This window comes from Lytechinus pictus, chromosome 2 (assembly GCF_037042905.1).
Source record: "Lytechinus pictus isolate F3 Inbred chromosome 2, Lp3.0, whole genome shotgun sequence".
Taxonomy (NCBI): domain Eukaryota; kingdom Metazoa; phylum Echinodermata; class Echinoidea; order Temnopleuroida; family Toxopneustidae; genus Lytechinus; species Lytechinus pictus.
Window position 1 is genome coordinate 1,261,762 of NC_087246.1, and position 16,883 is coordinate 1,278,644.

General features: G+C 34.2%; 2 protein-coding genes across 2 annotated transcripts; one reads left to right on the forward strand and one right to left on the reverse strand.

Annotated features, from left to right (window-relative positions):
* The first annotated feature begins 889 nt into the window (after window positions 1–889).
* On the forward strand, window positions 890–7,624 carry LOC129255037 (large ribosomal subunit protein mL63-like). Its single transcript, XM_054893589.2, has 3 exons — window positions 890–1,329; window positions 4,225–4,336; window positions 5,318–7,624. The coding sequence occupies exons 1-3, from the start codon at window positions 1,259–1,261 to the stop codon at window positions 5,459–5,461; spliced, it is 327 nt and encodes a 108-aa protein (XP_054749564.2). The 5' UTR covers window positions 890–1,258; the 3' UTR covers window positions 5,462–7,624.
* Window positions 7,203–12,522, reverse strand: LOC129276553 (apoptosis-inducing factor 3-like). Its single transcript, XM_054912938.2, has 4 exons — window positions 12,428–12,522; window positions 11,050–11,125; window positions 10,594–10,698; window positions 7,203–9,912 (listed from the first exon to the last, which is right to left on the reverse strand). The coding sequence occupies exons 1-4, from the start codon at window positions 12,504–12,506 to the stop codon at window positions 9,879–9,881; spliced, it is 294 nt and encodes a 97-aa protein (XP_054768913.1). The 5' UTR covers window positions 12,507–12,522; the 3' UTR covers window positions 7,203–9,878.
* Window positions 12,523–16,883: the final 4,361 nt, after the last annotated feature.

Genomic DNA, 16,883 nt, shown 5'->3' on the forward strand with positions numbered 1-16,883 from the left:
GCAGACCCAGTATTACATGAAAGGAGAGTCTAATCTAATTACTCTTATGGAGGTACAAGCAGAAAAAGACCTAGGGATATTAATTGATTCAAAGCTGTCTTTTAAAGACCAAGTGTCACAAGCAGCATTAAAGGGAAACAGAGTCTTAGGAATCATTAGAAGATCTTTTGTTTGTCTGGATGCAGTTACAATGTCATATTTGTTTAAAGGTCTTATCAGACCCCTATTAGAGTATGGACAAGCCGCATGGTCACCATATAAATTGAGTGAACAAAGAAAGTTAGAAAGTGTACAGAGGCGAGCCACAAAAATGATTCCAGGTTTTAGAAATCTGTCTTATATGGAACGTCTCATGAAACTAAAATTACCGAGTCTGGCTCATAGGCGAAGGAGAGGTGACATGATTGATGTCTACAAGTACATGACTGGAATATATTACACACAACACAACCTTTTCACTAAGTCGCAAAGGAGGTCTAGAGGTCATAGGTTGAAGTTGGAAAAGAAATTTTCTCGCTATAGGCTTGATATTAGAAAGTACTTTTTCAGTAACAGAGTCGTAGATATGTGGAATAGTCTTCCTGACAGTGTTGTTTCAGCCTCTTCAGTCAACTCCTTCAAAATTTGTCTAGATAGGCACTGGTCAAAGAATTATGATTTGCTCTATAAGCCAGTGTAGGCAGTATTGTCTTTGTTTTCCCCCGGGGTTTTCCCAAGGTTTTTAGCACACATGTACAAACTTCTGATAGTCCTTTCTCGTGTTAAGTACCGGTATATATATTTTGTTTTAATAACATGGATACTGTACTACCACCAGAGGAGATACTACGATCGATGAACAGGTACTCAACTCAAGCCTACAGCATCGTGGACTTAAAGTAAGTAAAGTAAAGTAAATATGCTTTGGGGCCGTCGTGTATTAGCGGCGTGTACGCCTGAGACGTAAAATCCGGGCATGAAATCTGCTCAAGAAAATGACATCTTTGGTTTACCTTTCGCTTTGAGCTATATTTTGAATGTGTATAGTGACTTTGGTAATGATATTACAAGTATTTTTTATGAAATCATTATAAAAGTATCAATTGACTAGCAAAGTTAGACCCATTTTTCTCCTCTCGCGCTCCGCGCTCGCGGCTACCATAGCATGGACTGGATGTTGCTCTTTTTTGTAAAAAAAGGTCTGAATTTTCGGAAACGTTTAATTGTATTTTTGCAATAAATACACCCTTTGATTTCTAAAACAGACATAGCCATAAGTATGTGGTTGACTAGAGTACTATTGGGCCATCGCTTTCGGAGTGCAAAGGTTCCTGGTGTGCAATTTATAGGGTAAGTTATTGAGATCATTTAATTTTAAGGAATATTTTAGTTCAGTCCCATATGTTCATATTGCTGTTGCTCAATGTTCATCCTGCATTGCATTGTGAACATGCCGGGTATGGATAATGGAGGACTTCGTGATATTTTTTAATACTTTGACATATACTTCTTCATCATGAAGCCTTGAAATTCTTCCCATAGACGCATAAGCGAGACCTTCACACCCCGATGGATTTCCCTAGGGCTAGGAAATCCATATTTAGAGGGTGAAATCGGTTTTTATTTGTAGGTCCTATGCGTATGTAGGCCTAGGGCTAGGGATAAAAATTATTTCACTATGTGAAAAATGAGAGGTTTCTTACCAGACCGATCTTGTGAAGATCCCTCAATCTGTTTGTCAAAAAAGCAAATACAATAGGCTTGACCCTTGAACAATTCATTATAGGCCTAGATAAAAATTATTATTTAACAAATAATAAATTTAATACGTGATTGTAAATGATTATTATTATTATAAATTATTTTTAATCAAGTTTCAAATTTCATTATTTGTTAAATAATAATTTTTATCTATAAATTGTTCTTTAAGTATGAAAAAATTTACCAATATAACCCAGGGGGGGGGGCATGTCAAATATATAGCTGTATACATGAGTGACCAAAAAATGCATTTAAAGGCACTCATTCAATGAACAAGGTTATATAACCTTGTTCTCAGTTATAACTCCATGTGTGGCAAAATAAGGATGGCAATGTTTGGCTTATTTTCTCTTTTTCTTTGGGACAAATGCTTTATTTTTTTACACTGACAGTTTCCATTACACCTATTCGTCATACAACTTGGCCCTTAAGTAAATTTGATTCTTTAAATTATTTTTTCTTAATTAAAAATAAGAGATTAAAAAATGAAAATTTTCTTGCCATATTATTTTTCACCAATAGAGGGCGTACACAAAAATATGCCCAAAATTCAAGTTTTTGAGTGCTCTAGTCAATACAAAAATTATTCCCAAGTTACTAATGAAAAATGAATTGCAACTGTATGGAAATTAGTAATTTTGGTCACAAAAGTGATATTTTAATCATTTTTTAAAGTGTGTGCTCTGTATAGCATTGGCATGCCGTAGTCCAACCTGTAGATTCCCCACAGGCAGGGTGGTTGCAGTGAACAAGTGTTTAAATGGGTGTTTTTTCAGTTTTGGACGCTGGCCGCACGTGCACTCGTTAAGGGTATCAAAAACGCACAAAAAGGGTGGTTTTTTGAAAGACTAGTAAATTGTCAATCACGGGGTCAAACGTAATTCGGGTATGTTTTTTTCCATTTTTTTTTTTTAAAGACTATCCAAACGTGTTTAGGGTATGTTTTTTCCCAGGGGTCATATAATGGCGACAACTTTTGTTTAGGGGCCAAAATAGGGGGTTGTTTTGCATACAGAGGAAAAACTCATTTAGGGGGTGTTTTAAAATAATTCGGTGACGCATGTGTACAGCAATACATTTGACTGGCCCCCCCCCCCCCCGGAATTATAACAAGGTTATATCATAACCTTGTTCATTGAAATGAGTGGTATGAAAGTATTATTAGTGCTAGCTAGGACTCGAGGCGATTATACATAAGTGGGGATGTGTAAAAGAACAAATTTTTTTTAAAGGAAAGAGTTCCATATGCACCCCCACCAAAATAAGATGAGAAAAGATTGTTGAGACTTCCGGTTTGTTCACTTCAGATTTTTCTATCATTTTGTTACTGTTGCTTACCTAAGTTGGGACTCAACTCACCTAGTTTTATCTGCAGTCAAGACCTCTTCCCGCTATGTTAGCGAGAAGCGATGATACTGAAAGGGACTTTGAGTTTTAGCGATTATCAGCCAATAGTCTAGTCTAGACTCACAGACCCTTTTTACTGACTAAATAAACTGATGTGTATGGGCTATTACACGCGCTTGATCCTGCTCAAGATTTGATGGAATTAGCCATATTTTGGTATGTATTTCCACTCTCCCATCATATTAGGGCTAGATATATTATTTTAAACCTTCATGTTTTTTTATTTTCAATTTTAGTGGGGGTGCATATGGAACTCTTGCCAAAACAATGAAAATAATAAACCATCTAGAAATTAACAAATAGATATTACTGATTACACAGTGTATTGTGAATGTGATTAATATGAGTGAGTAACAAACTCAAGCTCAAGGAGGCCAGTACCAGGGTGATTTCTTGTTATCTGATTTATCACATATTGGCATTCTGTGAATGAAACTTTACTATAACATGAAGGTTGTCATTGATTTTCAAATAATAGTAAAATAAATTAAATATATAGACCAGAAAAACAAAAAAACTAAAAACAAGTGTTTTCAGACACATCATCCAAGAGGCAATATTGACAAATTTGCCTTTGCCCAACGATCTATACTTGAATGGAATAAACTCCCTCTTCAAATAGTTAATGTAGTTTCGCTTGACAGCTTCCAAAAGCTCCTGCAAAATCACCTTGAAAACATCCCTCACTCCTCCTCATAATGTGCGTCCAAGTCTAATTTCATCTTCGAGGTAGGCTGCAGAGCCCTTTGAACTTTGAAGATTACAGCAGATGATGATGATGATGATGAAAGAATGAGAATTTTATTTTGCAATATCACCAAGGGATGTTCCTCAATTTTCCCATCTTTCCACATATTTTTTTTGTATTGCTGAAATAATTTCATCTTCCATTCAATGAATTCAATATCCCTTGTAGATTCTAACTGAGAGGAAGTAATTAAAATTATGGTTGAAGTGATAAGTGTAGGAGTTTACCTCCAAATCACTGTATAGTCATCTGTATCTTTCCTTACATATAAGAGAAGACAAATGTAAACCCAATATAACAATGATTCTAATGGGTTTTTTTATGTGCAGCAAACATCGCCGTTTCAGACCCATCACCAAATACATGATCAGAAATCTTGAAGAAAGACTGGCAGTGGAGGAAGAGAATGCTAAACATTTAAGTCGACCATTCCTTACAAAGGTAGGTACTATTCATTGCTGGGGGTACCAAAATGACTGATAAATTGCTTTGGAAGCTGCAACTGAATTGATGACCTGACATGGTGTATTGACCAAGTATAGAAAAACATATATCGTAAAATTGATCATCAAAGTTATTAGTTGCAGTAATTTTTATTTCATGCATTAATTTGTTTAAAACTTATGTGTGATGTTCATTTCTTCGGATCATGAAGTACAGTAGTCCACTAGTTGATATATCTCACTGTATATTTTTGCAGATCTGGTGTAGTGTATGTAAAAATACAAAGATGGCTAAGTACAATTAAACAGAGACCAATGTTACATTTCAATTAAAAAGAAGAAGAAGAAAAAAATAGAATGATTTGTGGTGCAGTAATTCAAAACTATATGTGGTCAAGACTAGTTTTAGTAGTATGCTGTATTGCAGGGTGCTACACAAGCACTTACCTGAGGCAAGTAAAAGTTAGAGTCGGGCAAGTGTTTTGAAGTAAAGACCAAAACCACTTGCCTGAATTGGGCAAGCAAAATTCTCACTGTAGAATTATTAAAATTAGAGTCGATATGATATATTGACCCTTAATTTTGGTCATGGCAGGCAAGATAAAATCACTTTGGAAAAAGAAATGCAATAACAAAGTAGATCAATACATGTCAAAAGAAAGAAAAAGGTCAATGGTTTATAAAACCGCAAAACTTTCTTTTGAAGAAGTAAAACTTTTTTTTCAATGATTTTTTCGGGCAAGTGAAATAGATTTTTGGGCAAGTATATTCCAACTATTTAAGAATTTACTTGCCCAACCGGGTAAGTGCTTCTAAAAAGTTATGTAGCACCCTGTGTATTGGAATATTTTATTATTCTCATGCTGATATTGTTCAATGAGAGGATAATGGTACATCTTTCACAGAATTTCTCCATGGATTACAGCATTGCTTCCATATTCAGTAAAGTTTTTACCCCTTACTTTTTACATCCGAACAGGAAGAGGAATACTGTCATGCTCAGGAAAGACGAGCCAGACTAAAGGAGGAATTCAAAACAGTCCGACATTTCAGCAAAGCACCCCCTAACCAATACATTGATGATCATTTAGCTCATCTAAGAGTATCAAAGAAATGGGAATGACCAAAGGAGTCATATTATGAGAACTGCTTGAAAGTAACTCTTGAACTTTGAGACATGTTTGCTTGATGCCACTGTAGAACAATGGATGTATGCAAGTTGTCAAGTACACATTTAATGATGTGACATTAAACTTGAGTTATCATCTGTATACTTCAGCTTCTGCTATGAGAATATACTTGCAGTCATTTGGGTTACTAATTAGGACTGACATTCTTAGGATTCTTACATTGTACTTCTATCTTGTAAGATACATGTCATCTGAGTAAATCAATTTTTTTTAAGTATCCCGCCACATCCTGTTTGGAGGTGGCCTCTTGTAGTTTTTATTTTATTTTATTTCATTTTTTTGAGGGGGGGGGGGTAAACACTCTCAAATGAAAATTTTCAAGGAAAAATGATTTTTAATAATTTTAAAAGTTCAACTGGTGTCTTTAAAAAAAAAGGCCTGGTCTACCATTTTGAGAGAAAAAAGGCCCTTCTCCTTCCCTTCAAAAGCATGAAGCTCTTATCAGAAATCTCTAAACACCCTATAAAATGCAGCATAATTGATACATTGTAGGTGGTGAGGGATGTGCATTTGAAGGAATACAAACTTTTGCATCAATACAAAGTAAGAGCCTACCTGTATATCACTATCATGAGAGGATTCCATTTATTTTTGTCAGAAAATGATATGACATTTGAAGCATTTTAAAGAAATAAATATTATCAATGGTGTACTAAAATGACATAGAGGAAAACACAACATGTCAGCTAAATGCATTATATCAACTGGATGCCTGCATGATGACATATGTCAGAGGTCACTCAGAGATAAGGTTTTCACTTCTATGAGATCATGGAAGTAATTGGAAATAAAATGCATATGATGATGGTGTTTTGTAATCTATTACATGTAGTTTGTTTTACATTTTTTCATTCATCTCTCAAGATTCATTGAAAATAATTTGCATAGTTACAGTATAATCCACTCCTACAAAAAGTAGAGTCGAACAAATAGAGAAAAAAATCGAACATGTATAACTTAAGAAATTGTCATCAAAATTTGATGTGGAATTAGAAAGGTGTGACATTTTGCTTTATTCTCTTATTATATGCACATCGTGGAATGTATGCAAACCATGGAGTCAATGATGTCCACACACCAACCCATAAACAAGACTTTTGTAGTTCATGTATTTTAATTGATTTGTAGGCTTTTGTGATATAGCTCTTCCTTGATTCACAAACTGAATATTAATATTACATGAGGGATCAATCAAGCAAAGTTTTACATTATTGGAGAAAATTGAAATATTTGTTATTTGAGTTAAAATACAAAAGATATAGTATGTGTGTGACATCACATGCATCCACACTTACATACTAGTAATACCATCAATATATTAATGTTTTTGGCCAATATCCTTACTTTCTTATTTTTATGATTATTTTACATCTGATTTTGATGAAACTTTCAGTGTTACGATTTATTTTGTTTTCTCAATTTATTGAACTAATCTTTTTGTTTGTTGGGGTGGGTTGTCTTGGCATCTGATAACTATAATAAATGTATGACTATAACATGATCATGGTAGCATAAACAGGTAAATCCAACCTAAGTTAAAGGTATTCATAAGATTTCTTCTGAGTAGGGTTTTTTTATTGCTACCAGTCTCAGCAGACTTCTAAAGGCAAGTGTGTCTCTATTGGAGCATAGTGGATGATATAACAATAAGTACACATTCAAACAATTTCTAAATTTATTGCAATGCTACATTTTATTATATTATATACACACATAATATATCACACAAATTGATTATAACTTGTATAAAAAATCTCTAGAACACTTGTTGTATATATTACATAAACTTGATAAAAGACAACTCTCTATTATATATCATAACATTTTATCCCCTTTTGCACATCCTCTACACATGTTAGTACCATAGGCACCTAGTCTAACTAAGTTAAATGATTGTATAATATTATTTACAATTCAAGTCTTGATCACACACAAAATAGTGACTCCCTTTTCTTTAACGACACTTCGGGAAATGGACCCATACTCTGGTTTAGTGTGGCCTGAAGATATGGCTTCATTATGGAGTCGTATGTGAAGTTATTGTAGAAGTCTAGAATATGAACAAATTAGGTATTCGCAATAATAAAATTGGAAAAGCTATCATTTAAAATATGGGGGAAAAATTCTAGATGAGATGAATGAGCTGCAATTTTTTTTTTTACATTTTCTCCTTCCCATAATTTAGCCGATTTAGATCATGGTTTAAAGTTAAGCTAGACTTGAGAATATGGGTCATACATAATTACAATAATTCTGAAGGTTAAGATTTTAGTATTTGAATTTATTTTCAAAAGATATTGCAAATAATTTCGTTCAATTAGTGTGTATGATTTTTCTCTTATACTTTTTTTCTATCATTCATCCACATGATTAAACCAACTCCAGTTTACCTTGTTTCAGGGATGGCAATTGGAATAAATAGAAAATCCTGTGAATCATCTAGATTGAAGAAATTTGTACATTGAAATGTAATTTCTATGGCATCAAAATAAATTGATATAGTTTAACCTGAAAAGTGGCATGCCTGTTAAGTGTTAACAGGCTTTAATGCCAGTGCATAGCTGCTGTGTAATGAAAAGGCACGCAAGGAAGAATATAAAGTTGAACCTGTTCATATATATACATACACTAGAACAAACTGATTCATACAGAGGCTCTCATTCAGTCTTATGTTACAATATTCAATATATGTGTTCCATATAGTAATGGAAACTACCCTCCGCCCCCTCTTCTAAAGAAATAGACGAAGCAAAAGTATAATCATCATCGTTGTTGAAGAATGATCTTATTGAGTTAATTGAATGGTACAGAGCAAAGTAGCCATTATCTTAGAAAGAAAACAAACAACCAAATAGATATAGAGAGAGGATAGAGAAAAGAGAGATGAAGAGGGGAGAGCGAAAGAGAGAGATGAAGAGGGGAGAGCGAAAGAGAGAGAGATGAAGAGGGGAGAGCGGAAGAGAGAGAGATGAAGAGGGGAGAGCGAGGGAGAGAGAGATGAAGATGGGAGAGAGAGAGATGAAGAGGAGAGAGCGAAAGAGAGAGAGATGAAGATGGGGAGAATGAAAGAGAGAGGGGATAGAAAAGGAAATAAAAAATGCTCAAATAGTAATAACATGTATTTGAAGTGGAAAACTTGACATTCATTCCAAGTGTTCTGCATGCATAGATGTTAAAGACCCTAACATTATTCACACCATAAGAAAATTTTCTTCTTATAATGCAATGGTTAAATATATATAACTTCAGATAGTGTGTCAGCTCTACAGCAGTACTGGTAATTGTTTCTCAAAAACAACTTGAGGTTTGCAAAAAACTTTCCATAGGAGCCCTACATAAACACATTTAATAAAAAGAAACATTAAATCCATATATTTTTCCTTGTATAGTACAGTATACAGTAGAATACATTATTCATAACATAATTTTATATAGTACATTGCAGAATTCAATAAATTAAACTTTGGTCTCAAATTTGTTCATCTAAAGAATATTTGACAGCACAAATAGTGAATAAATCAGTGATCATATATTAGAATGGGACAAAGTCAAGATACTGTAAAAATAATATCTGAGATGTTGATTGAAAACCACAAAATCCAACACCAGAATTTACTTTTGACTCTTGTTTGAATTATACAACTTTTTACAATTTTAATACATAAGATATTGAGAACAAACTTATGTGAAAAGATAATTCATGTTGTACATACTCATCATGAGAGCTAATGGGGCATTGTGAGAAAGTTCAGTTCAATTGCAAATCAAGCAAAAGTCCCCAAATTTCGAAGTATAAGGAAGCGTTACAAGAAAGTTGAATTTCAACTAATCAACTACAAATTTGCATTTAATCAAGGATTTATGCTTGTATTTTGGGACTTGCCCTTAATGAATTAGATCCCCCTTTCAAACTCTCAGGGCTTCTGAATTAAGTAATTAAATGAGCTGTGTCATCAAACACAATTTCTACACATGAAAAATAAAAGTATGCTTTAAAAAGTAACTTAAACTGATTATTCCCAGACAGTTATGAATGAATTTAGATCAATTTGTCTCACAATTGGCAATATGAATTTAAACAGTGACTTCAGATGACCACAGTTCAGAATACAGGCCATTATCTTTCACTTCCATACTCATAGATTAGTAATAATGCTAATTGCTGATGGGTTACGATAGTCATTGGATTATTGGGTGCGACAATCGGCCGATGATCCTCAGTTGATTGAGGTGCGACAATCGGCCGATGATCATCAGTTGATTGAGGTGCGACAATCGGCCGATGATCCTCAGTTGATTGGGGTGGTCTTAATGCTAGAGGTGTGTAGTATCATTGAGATCAGAGGGATTTCATAACTTACTTGACCATTGACTAGGATCAGACCTGAAGAAAGATGAAAATATCAATTTCATTTATTTATTTGATTTCAGGCAACAAGAAGTGGAATATGAATACAAAGGATTGTGAAATATTACATTCTATAAAACAAACTAGTTAAAATGACATTTGTAGTCACCTGTGTGAAACTGATATGTCCAGTCATATTCTTATTACTATATATATAGTAAAAAAAAAATGTGCTCTTGACAGATTCAAATAGAGAGTAATGAAATTTGACTGAAATAACAGATGCACCCAATGATCCTATCATCCAGTCACTTTCAATAAGTTGTTAAAGTGCACCATACAAGTAAAATGACAAAGAGTAAAATACTATTAGCTAGCAGAGCTATGGAGAGTTCCATCATAAAACATCAAAGTCCTTGTGAAAATAATGCTTATATGAAAACAAAAGATATGACATGGTCCTGTTTTAACTTTTTATTCTAATTTAAACAAACCTTTCTAAATGGTTTGCACATATATTTCCCACGATATCAAGATGTGGGAATAAGTGTAATTATTCTTTCTTTTAAAGGTTACCAATTAGCAACTATGTGTAGAATAACTGAATGTAAATTTGATTTCTTGCTCAAGGACTTGACAGCCACTACATAAAATGCCAAATTTAAACATAGATCTCTTCAGCAAATAATATTGGATTATATTTGATTTTATACTCACTGTATTTCTGATTTATTTAGTTCACTCCCACTTGCTAGCAGCTCGGCAAACTGTGAAACAATAGGGTCAGAGTTCATACTGGCCATGGCAACAACAATGTTGTCCCTATCGAAATGAAATGAAATATATATCGTCTAAGGGCTAAATTTTTTAAATAAATCTTATAGGGCACAGCTTTACAATTATTAAAAGGAATTCAAAAGAGATTCTTTTACAGAACAAAATTGTTGCCCTTTTTTTCAGTACAGAAATCATGATTTTTTTACCAGGATATTATGCAAAAATCTAGATGATTATCAGAAAAATTTCAAACAAACTTATTAAAATTAAAATAATAAAATTCTCAGTTAAAGGGAGGGAATGGCAAAGACTATTTGGACCCATTTGGATAAAAAAAAACAACATATATACATGAAAAATACTCATGATGTCATTATGAAACAAACTCTGACTTACTTGATGTAGTAAGCTACAAATTTGAGTTCATCTAGGTCACCAGTAACAACAACATCATCAAAGCCTTCATTGAATCCTGATGGAAAGAGAAAGAAGATAGATATATATATAGAGAGAGTGTGTGAGAGGGGGGGGGGGAATGCAAAAAAAAATCATGCAAAAAAATTCCATAAAACAAAAACTAAAATCTTCAAGACCATGTCCACACTAACAGATTGATTTGATTGAAATGAAAGAAGATACAAAATATAACACTGAAAAGGTTTTCAGGGTCTCATTTCATAAAGATTTTAAAAATAAAAACCAAAAAAACAATTTCTAAAAAAAATTCAGCCAAACAGATTGAAAGCTGCTTTTGTTTCAATTGTTATTGCAAATTTGTTATTATGATGACTTTTATGAAACGGGGCCCCAGATTCAGTTGCACACGCAAGAAAGCTATGAAAAGTTGTTATTTTTTTCAGAAAAAGGTATACAGTATAATACATTTCAGCATGAAAATGAAGGAGCTGAAAAAGTCATACTTCTTTTTTTCTTTATTCAATGAAGTTATAAATGTTTCGATTTTTCCCAAATAATGTAAATCACCTCTTTACCCCTTAAAAACTATTATCATTTTAAACAATCATGATTCAATGGAAAGCATATTTATCATTATTTATGGAAATTTCTATTAAAACATCAAAATTCTCGTGTGTGTCATCATTGACTTTCCATTTATACATAATCATATTTTATGTTCAATGTTTTATGAGGGAAATGTTAAACTGAAAAATGCAACAACCTCTTTATTACAAATCAAATCTTGATAAACTATCACTGTTCTTGCTTTATTATTGTTATTTTTGTAATTCTTATCAACGTGATATCTTCGAGGACTTGGTTTTTTCAACGATAAGGAGTGATTGTGATATCTATAATAAATTAGACTTAGTCAACTATGACGGCCATAAAAGAGCTCGACGAGCTATCATGTCAGCGAGACAATATGAAACATTTTTTTTTCATCGTTTCACGTTTACTTTTAGAGGGATGAAGCAATACCCTACTTACTGCCATGGTTTTGAATTCTAAAATCAAATTTTAGAAGGCAAAATAGCAGACAGATATTGCCTTGCCTACTCTCTGATCTCGCTCTATTTACAGGTGGCAGGTATTTTGATTGGGGAGGGGGTAGCCACATTATATACAAGTGACTTAATTTTTTCTTTCAATGAAAAATGGGGGCATTTTATAGCTCCAAAATAATCTAATTCATTCCTTCCAATACTCTTCTTTCTCCTTCCTCTTTACTTCAAATAAATCTCCTGTTTAGTTTTTTTAATGTGGATCATCAACGCCCTGACCTCAACATTAAAAAAAAATTATTCTTTCTTACCTGCATATCTGACACTTTTGCCGAAAATCTGAGTCCAGAAAAATGGGATTGTTTCTATCTCAACTTTCTGATCTAGCATATTGAGTGCTGCTACACGACCTGGAAGACAAAAACAATGGAGAAATCATGATACACAAGTTCCTATTGATTTTTTAAAATCCAAAGTTATAACAAAAAATATGATAAATCATGAGAATAGGGAGCAAATCCCGCCATTTCGATGTTTAAAGGACAAGTCCACCCCCACCAAAAATTGGTTTGAATAAAAAGAGAAAAATCCAACAAGCATAACACTAAAAATTTCATCAAAATCGGATGTAAAATAAGAAAGTTATGACATTTTAAAGTTTCGCTTAATTTCACAAAACAGTTATATGCACATCCTGGTCGGTATGCAAATGAGGAGACTGATGATGTCATCCACTCTATTTCTTTTTGTATTTTATTATGTGAAATATGAAATATTATAATTTTCTCCACATTGCCAAGTGAAACAACGATTAATTCCTCCCTGAACACGTGGAATTAGCATTGTTTAATATTATATAGTTCAGTCAAGTTGGTCCGTATTGTCAAATTTGTAAAAAATGTAATATTGTCTGATTCAAACAATAAATAACAAAAGAAATAGTGAGTGATGGACATCATCGGCTGACTCATTTGCATGTCACTGAGTTGTGCATATCACTGTTTTGTGAAAAATAAGCAAAACTTTAAAATGCCATAACTTTCTTATTTTACATCCGATTTTGATGAAATTTTCAGCTTTATGCTAGTTTGATTTTTCTCTATTTATTCAAATCAACATTTTTCTGGGGTGGACTTGACCTTTAAGAAAGAATACGTGGTTTGTCGCCACAAAATAATAGTGGGTCACACCTGCATAAAACGAGGAGCCATGTGAGCAGAAAAGGGGATGAGAGTGTAGAGAACACTTAATCCAATCAACTTCGCGATCAACTTTCAGATGTATTCTGAGAAAAGGGGCAATAATTGGCAACCTGAGCCTAAATTCCTCTACAGAACTTAATTATTGTGCGTTACAAATGTCAGGTCCATTTTAACTGCTAGCTTAATTTGTTCCTCCAATCTCCTACTCTGCTGGTATTATGTTCCAGTATATGTTTTTTTTTTCAAATTGCCCCATCTCTCCAATTACTTTAGTATCTTATTTTCACATTTTGGCTAAATTTTGAACGGCAATCACATCAAAATAAACATCTCAAAGTGATGAAAATTGAGTTAGCTGACAAGTTTCAACAATTGGTCGATTAAAACGAAAACCAGAGATATAATAGCTTATTATTGAACATTTCTCAGGATAACCAATTAGGTGCCTGGGAAAAACCACCGTCTCTGCAACTTCATCAACTTCCATCATACAACTCTGACTTGTCTCAAGGTACAAGAGATTTACGACGCTTACTGAAATGAAGATCGGCGGTGGTAGGGGGTGGGGGTATACTAAGGTATACTTAACAGCTCATAAAACAAGGTTAAATGTGAATGTTCTCGAAAATGACCAGTCTGTCTCCTGCCTCTATTCTCATGTTGGGGGTATGCCATAAACTGCCTGTTGATAAATGATTCACAGAACAGACGCCATTGAGGCACCTATGCCTCGAGATCGACAGAAAAACCCGATTTGTCCGAAAAGTTTGAGATTTTTCCAAAAAATATCTTAATCTTACAAACGAAAAATATAATTTCCTTGTACCATGGAGCTACTTCTACCATGGGCCCACATGGTTGTACCCTAGAGCTATAGCTCTATGGTTGTACACTCGCTGACAGGGGCGTAATATGAGGCAAAAATTCTGAGGTGGCATATCACGGCCTATGCAGGCGCGGATCCAGGGGGGCACAGGGGGCACGTGCCCCCCTTTTGAGAAGCAAAATTTAAAATTTGTAATGTAAAAATGCCATTAAAACATAGGTGTGCCCCCTCTTTATAAATTGAAGACTTTTTTTTTCTTGTCAAATTTTTTTCGGGTACGAAATACCCTTACTTTGTGGTTGAAAACTTTTTTTTTTGCTTGTCAAATTTTTTTCGGGTACGAAATATCCTTAATTTGTGGTTGAAAACCTTTTTTTTTTTTTTTTTTTTTTTTTTGGGGGAGGGGGGGGCTTGTAAAAAATTCCCTCCGAAAAATTTGCCCCCCCCCTTTGGAAAATGTGGGGGGAATTTCTAAAAACTAAAAGGTCGCGAGCGATGGAAAGTGAGTGCATGAGCAGAGATGTCCTTTTTAAAATGAAAATCAAATTTTGTGAAAAATAGACATATTAATATTTAACAAATAATATAATTCCACCCGTTTCCCTTTCCTTTTATTTTTCTCCTTTCTGTTCTTGACCTTGGAAATTTCGGGGATGGGGCAGAGCCCCCAAGGCCGCCAACCCCCTTGGTCGCTGAACCATGCAGGCGTAACCACTATTTAAATACTTTCATTAAACATCATTACTATTACAACATGAAGAAACTGGAATAAAAACCAATTGTGAACAAAACCTTAATTTAACAATGTAGCTAGGCCTTTATTACTCAGAACAGAATGTAAACTAGGACGAATGTGAAACGGGCCACATTCCGAAGTATAAATCACCAAAGATCCCGCTACGCTGAATTAGGTAACAAACAATCTATCATTGTTTCCTAACGCAAAGCAATTCTTACGAAATGTACAATTGCATCCATCCCAACGACTGATTGTACCCATAAAGCAGAACCATGGCAGAACTATGGAATAACAATGTTACGAGGTCTATCAGCATCAAATTAAACCCATGTCCCTAAAATTTAACTAAAAATCCCTTGATTGCTAAAAAAGGGCTTTATTTTGGGGAAGAAACAGTGAACCACGCTATAAGAGGGTACGTCAGAAAGATATACCTCGATGCCTATGGGGTACGTGGATTACCTTGTAATTTTATAAGTCGTATTGCGCAACATCTCGTTCACTCTTTCTTTCTCTCTCCCTCTCTCTCAAATGACACGCTTTAATACGTAAAACCACTGCAGATCTTGAAGCACATGTGTATAATAATTTGCAAGTGCATGGCCCACAACCAAAATACACAATCGCTAACGTTATTAAACACGCAATATCAACGCGGTGTCATCAGTGTCTTAGCGCGAGCTGAAGTAAAAGTAACCCAGGTAAAAAAACCAGTTGAAACCAATTGAAATTTTAACTGGTTTCAACTGGAGTCAACTGGTACCAGTTGAAACCAATTGGCACAACTGGTAAACTCCCACCATGCCAGTATATTCCAGTTGAAACCCATTGTCCCAACTGGACATGCTGAAAACATACAAGTTTATTCCAGTTGAAACCAATTAACTATACTGGTATAAATTAGTACACCAGTTAATACCAGTTAAAACCAATAGGCCTTTCTGGTTTATCTACCAATAGATTCCAGTTTAAAACCCATTAGCCAAACTGGACCATTTGATGCCAGTTGGAACCCATAGAAACCCAATGGGTGTATATACCAGTTAATGCCACCTTAAACCCATAAACCATACTGGTATATCATTAAACCAATTGATACCAGTTAGAACCAACATGCATTACTGGTATACCTACCAGTTGATTCCAGTTAAAACCCATAAACCAAACTGGATCAGAGTGTTCCAGTTGGAACCCATAGACCTCCCATAACCCCACTTGAAACCCATTAACCATACTGGAATATCAAACCAATGGATACCAGTTAGAACCAATATAGGCATTACTGGCATATCTACCAGCTGATTCCAGTTAAAAGCCATAAACCATACTGGAGCAGATTATACCAGTTGGAACCCATATACCTCCCATAACCCACTAGAAACCCATTAACCATACTGGAATTTCAAACCAATTATTGATACCAGTTAAACCAGCATACATTACTGGTATACTACCAGCTGATTCCAGTTAAAACCCATAAACCAAACTGGAACATATTTTACCAGTTGGAACCCATAGACCTCCCATAACCCACTTGAAACCCATTAACCACACTGGAATATCAAACCAATTGATACCAGTTAGAACCAATAGGCATTACCAGTATATATCTACCAGCTGATTTCAGCTAAAACCCATAAATTAAACTGGGACATATTTTACCAGTTGGAACCCATAGACCTCCCATAACCCACTTGAAACCCATTTACCATACTGGAATATCAAACCAAATGATACCAGTCAGAACCAATAGGACTTACCAGTTGATTCTAGTAAGAACCCGTATATACATATATAATATATACATATATATATATGTATATTAGAGGCATAGTGGTAATGCATTGTCCTTATTTCCAACAGAGTTTATATATATATAAATATATATATTATATAAGAACTATGTTTTCATACCTTTGTTGTTTTATTTGTCGCTTCTCTTAAACTGTAACTGACTTTTGAAATATTTTTGTAATTGTTGATATCTGCAGTAATCATTC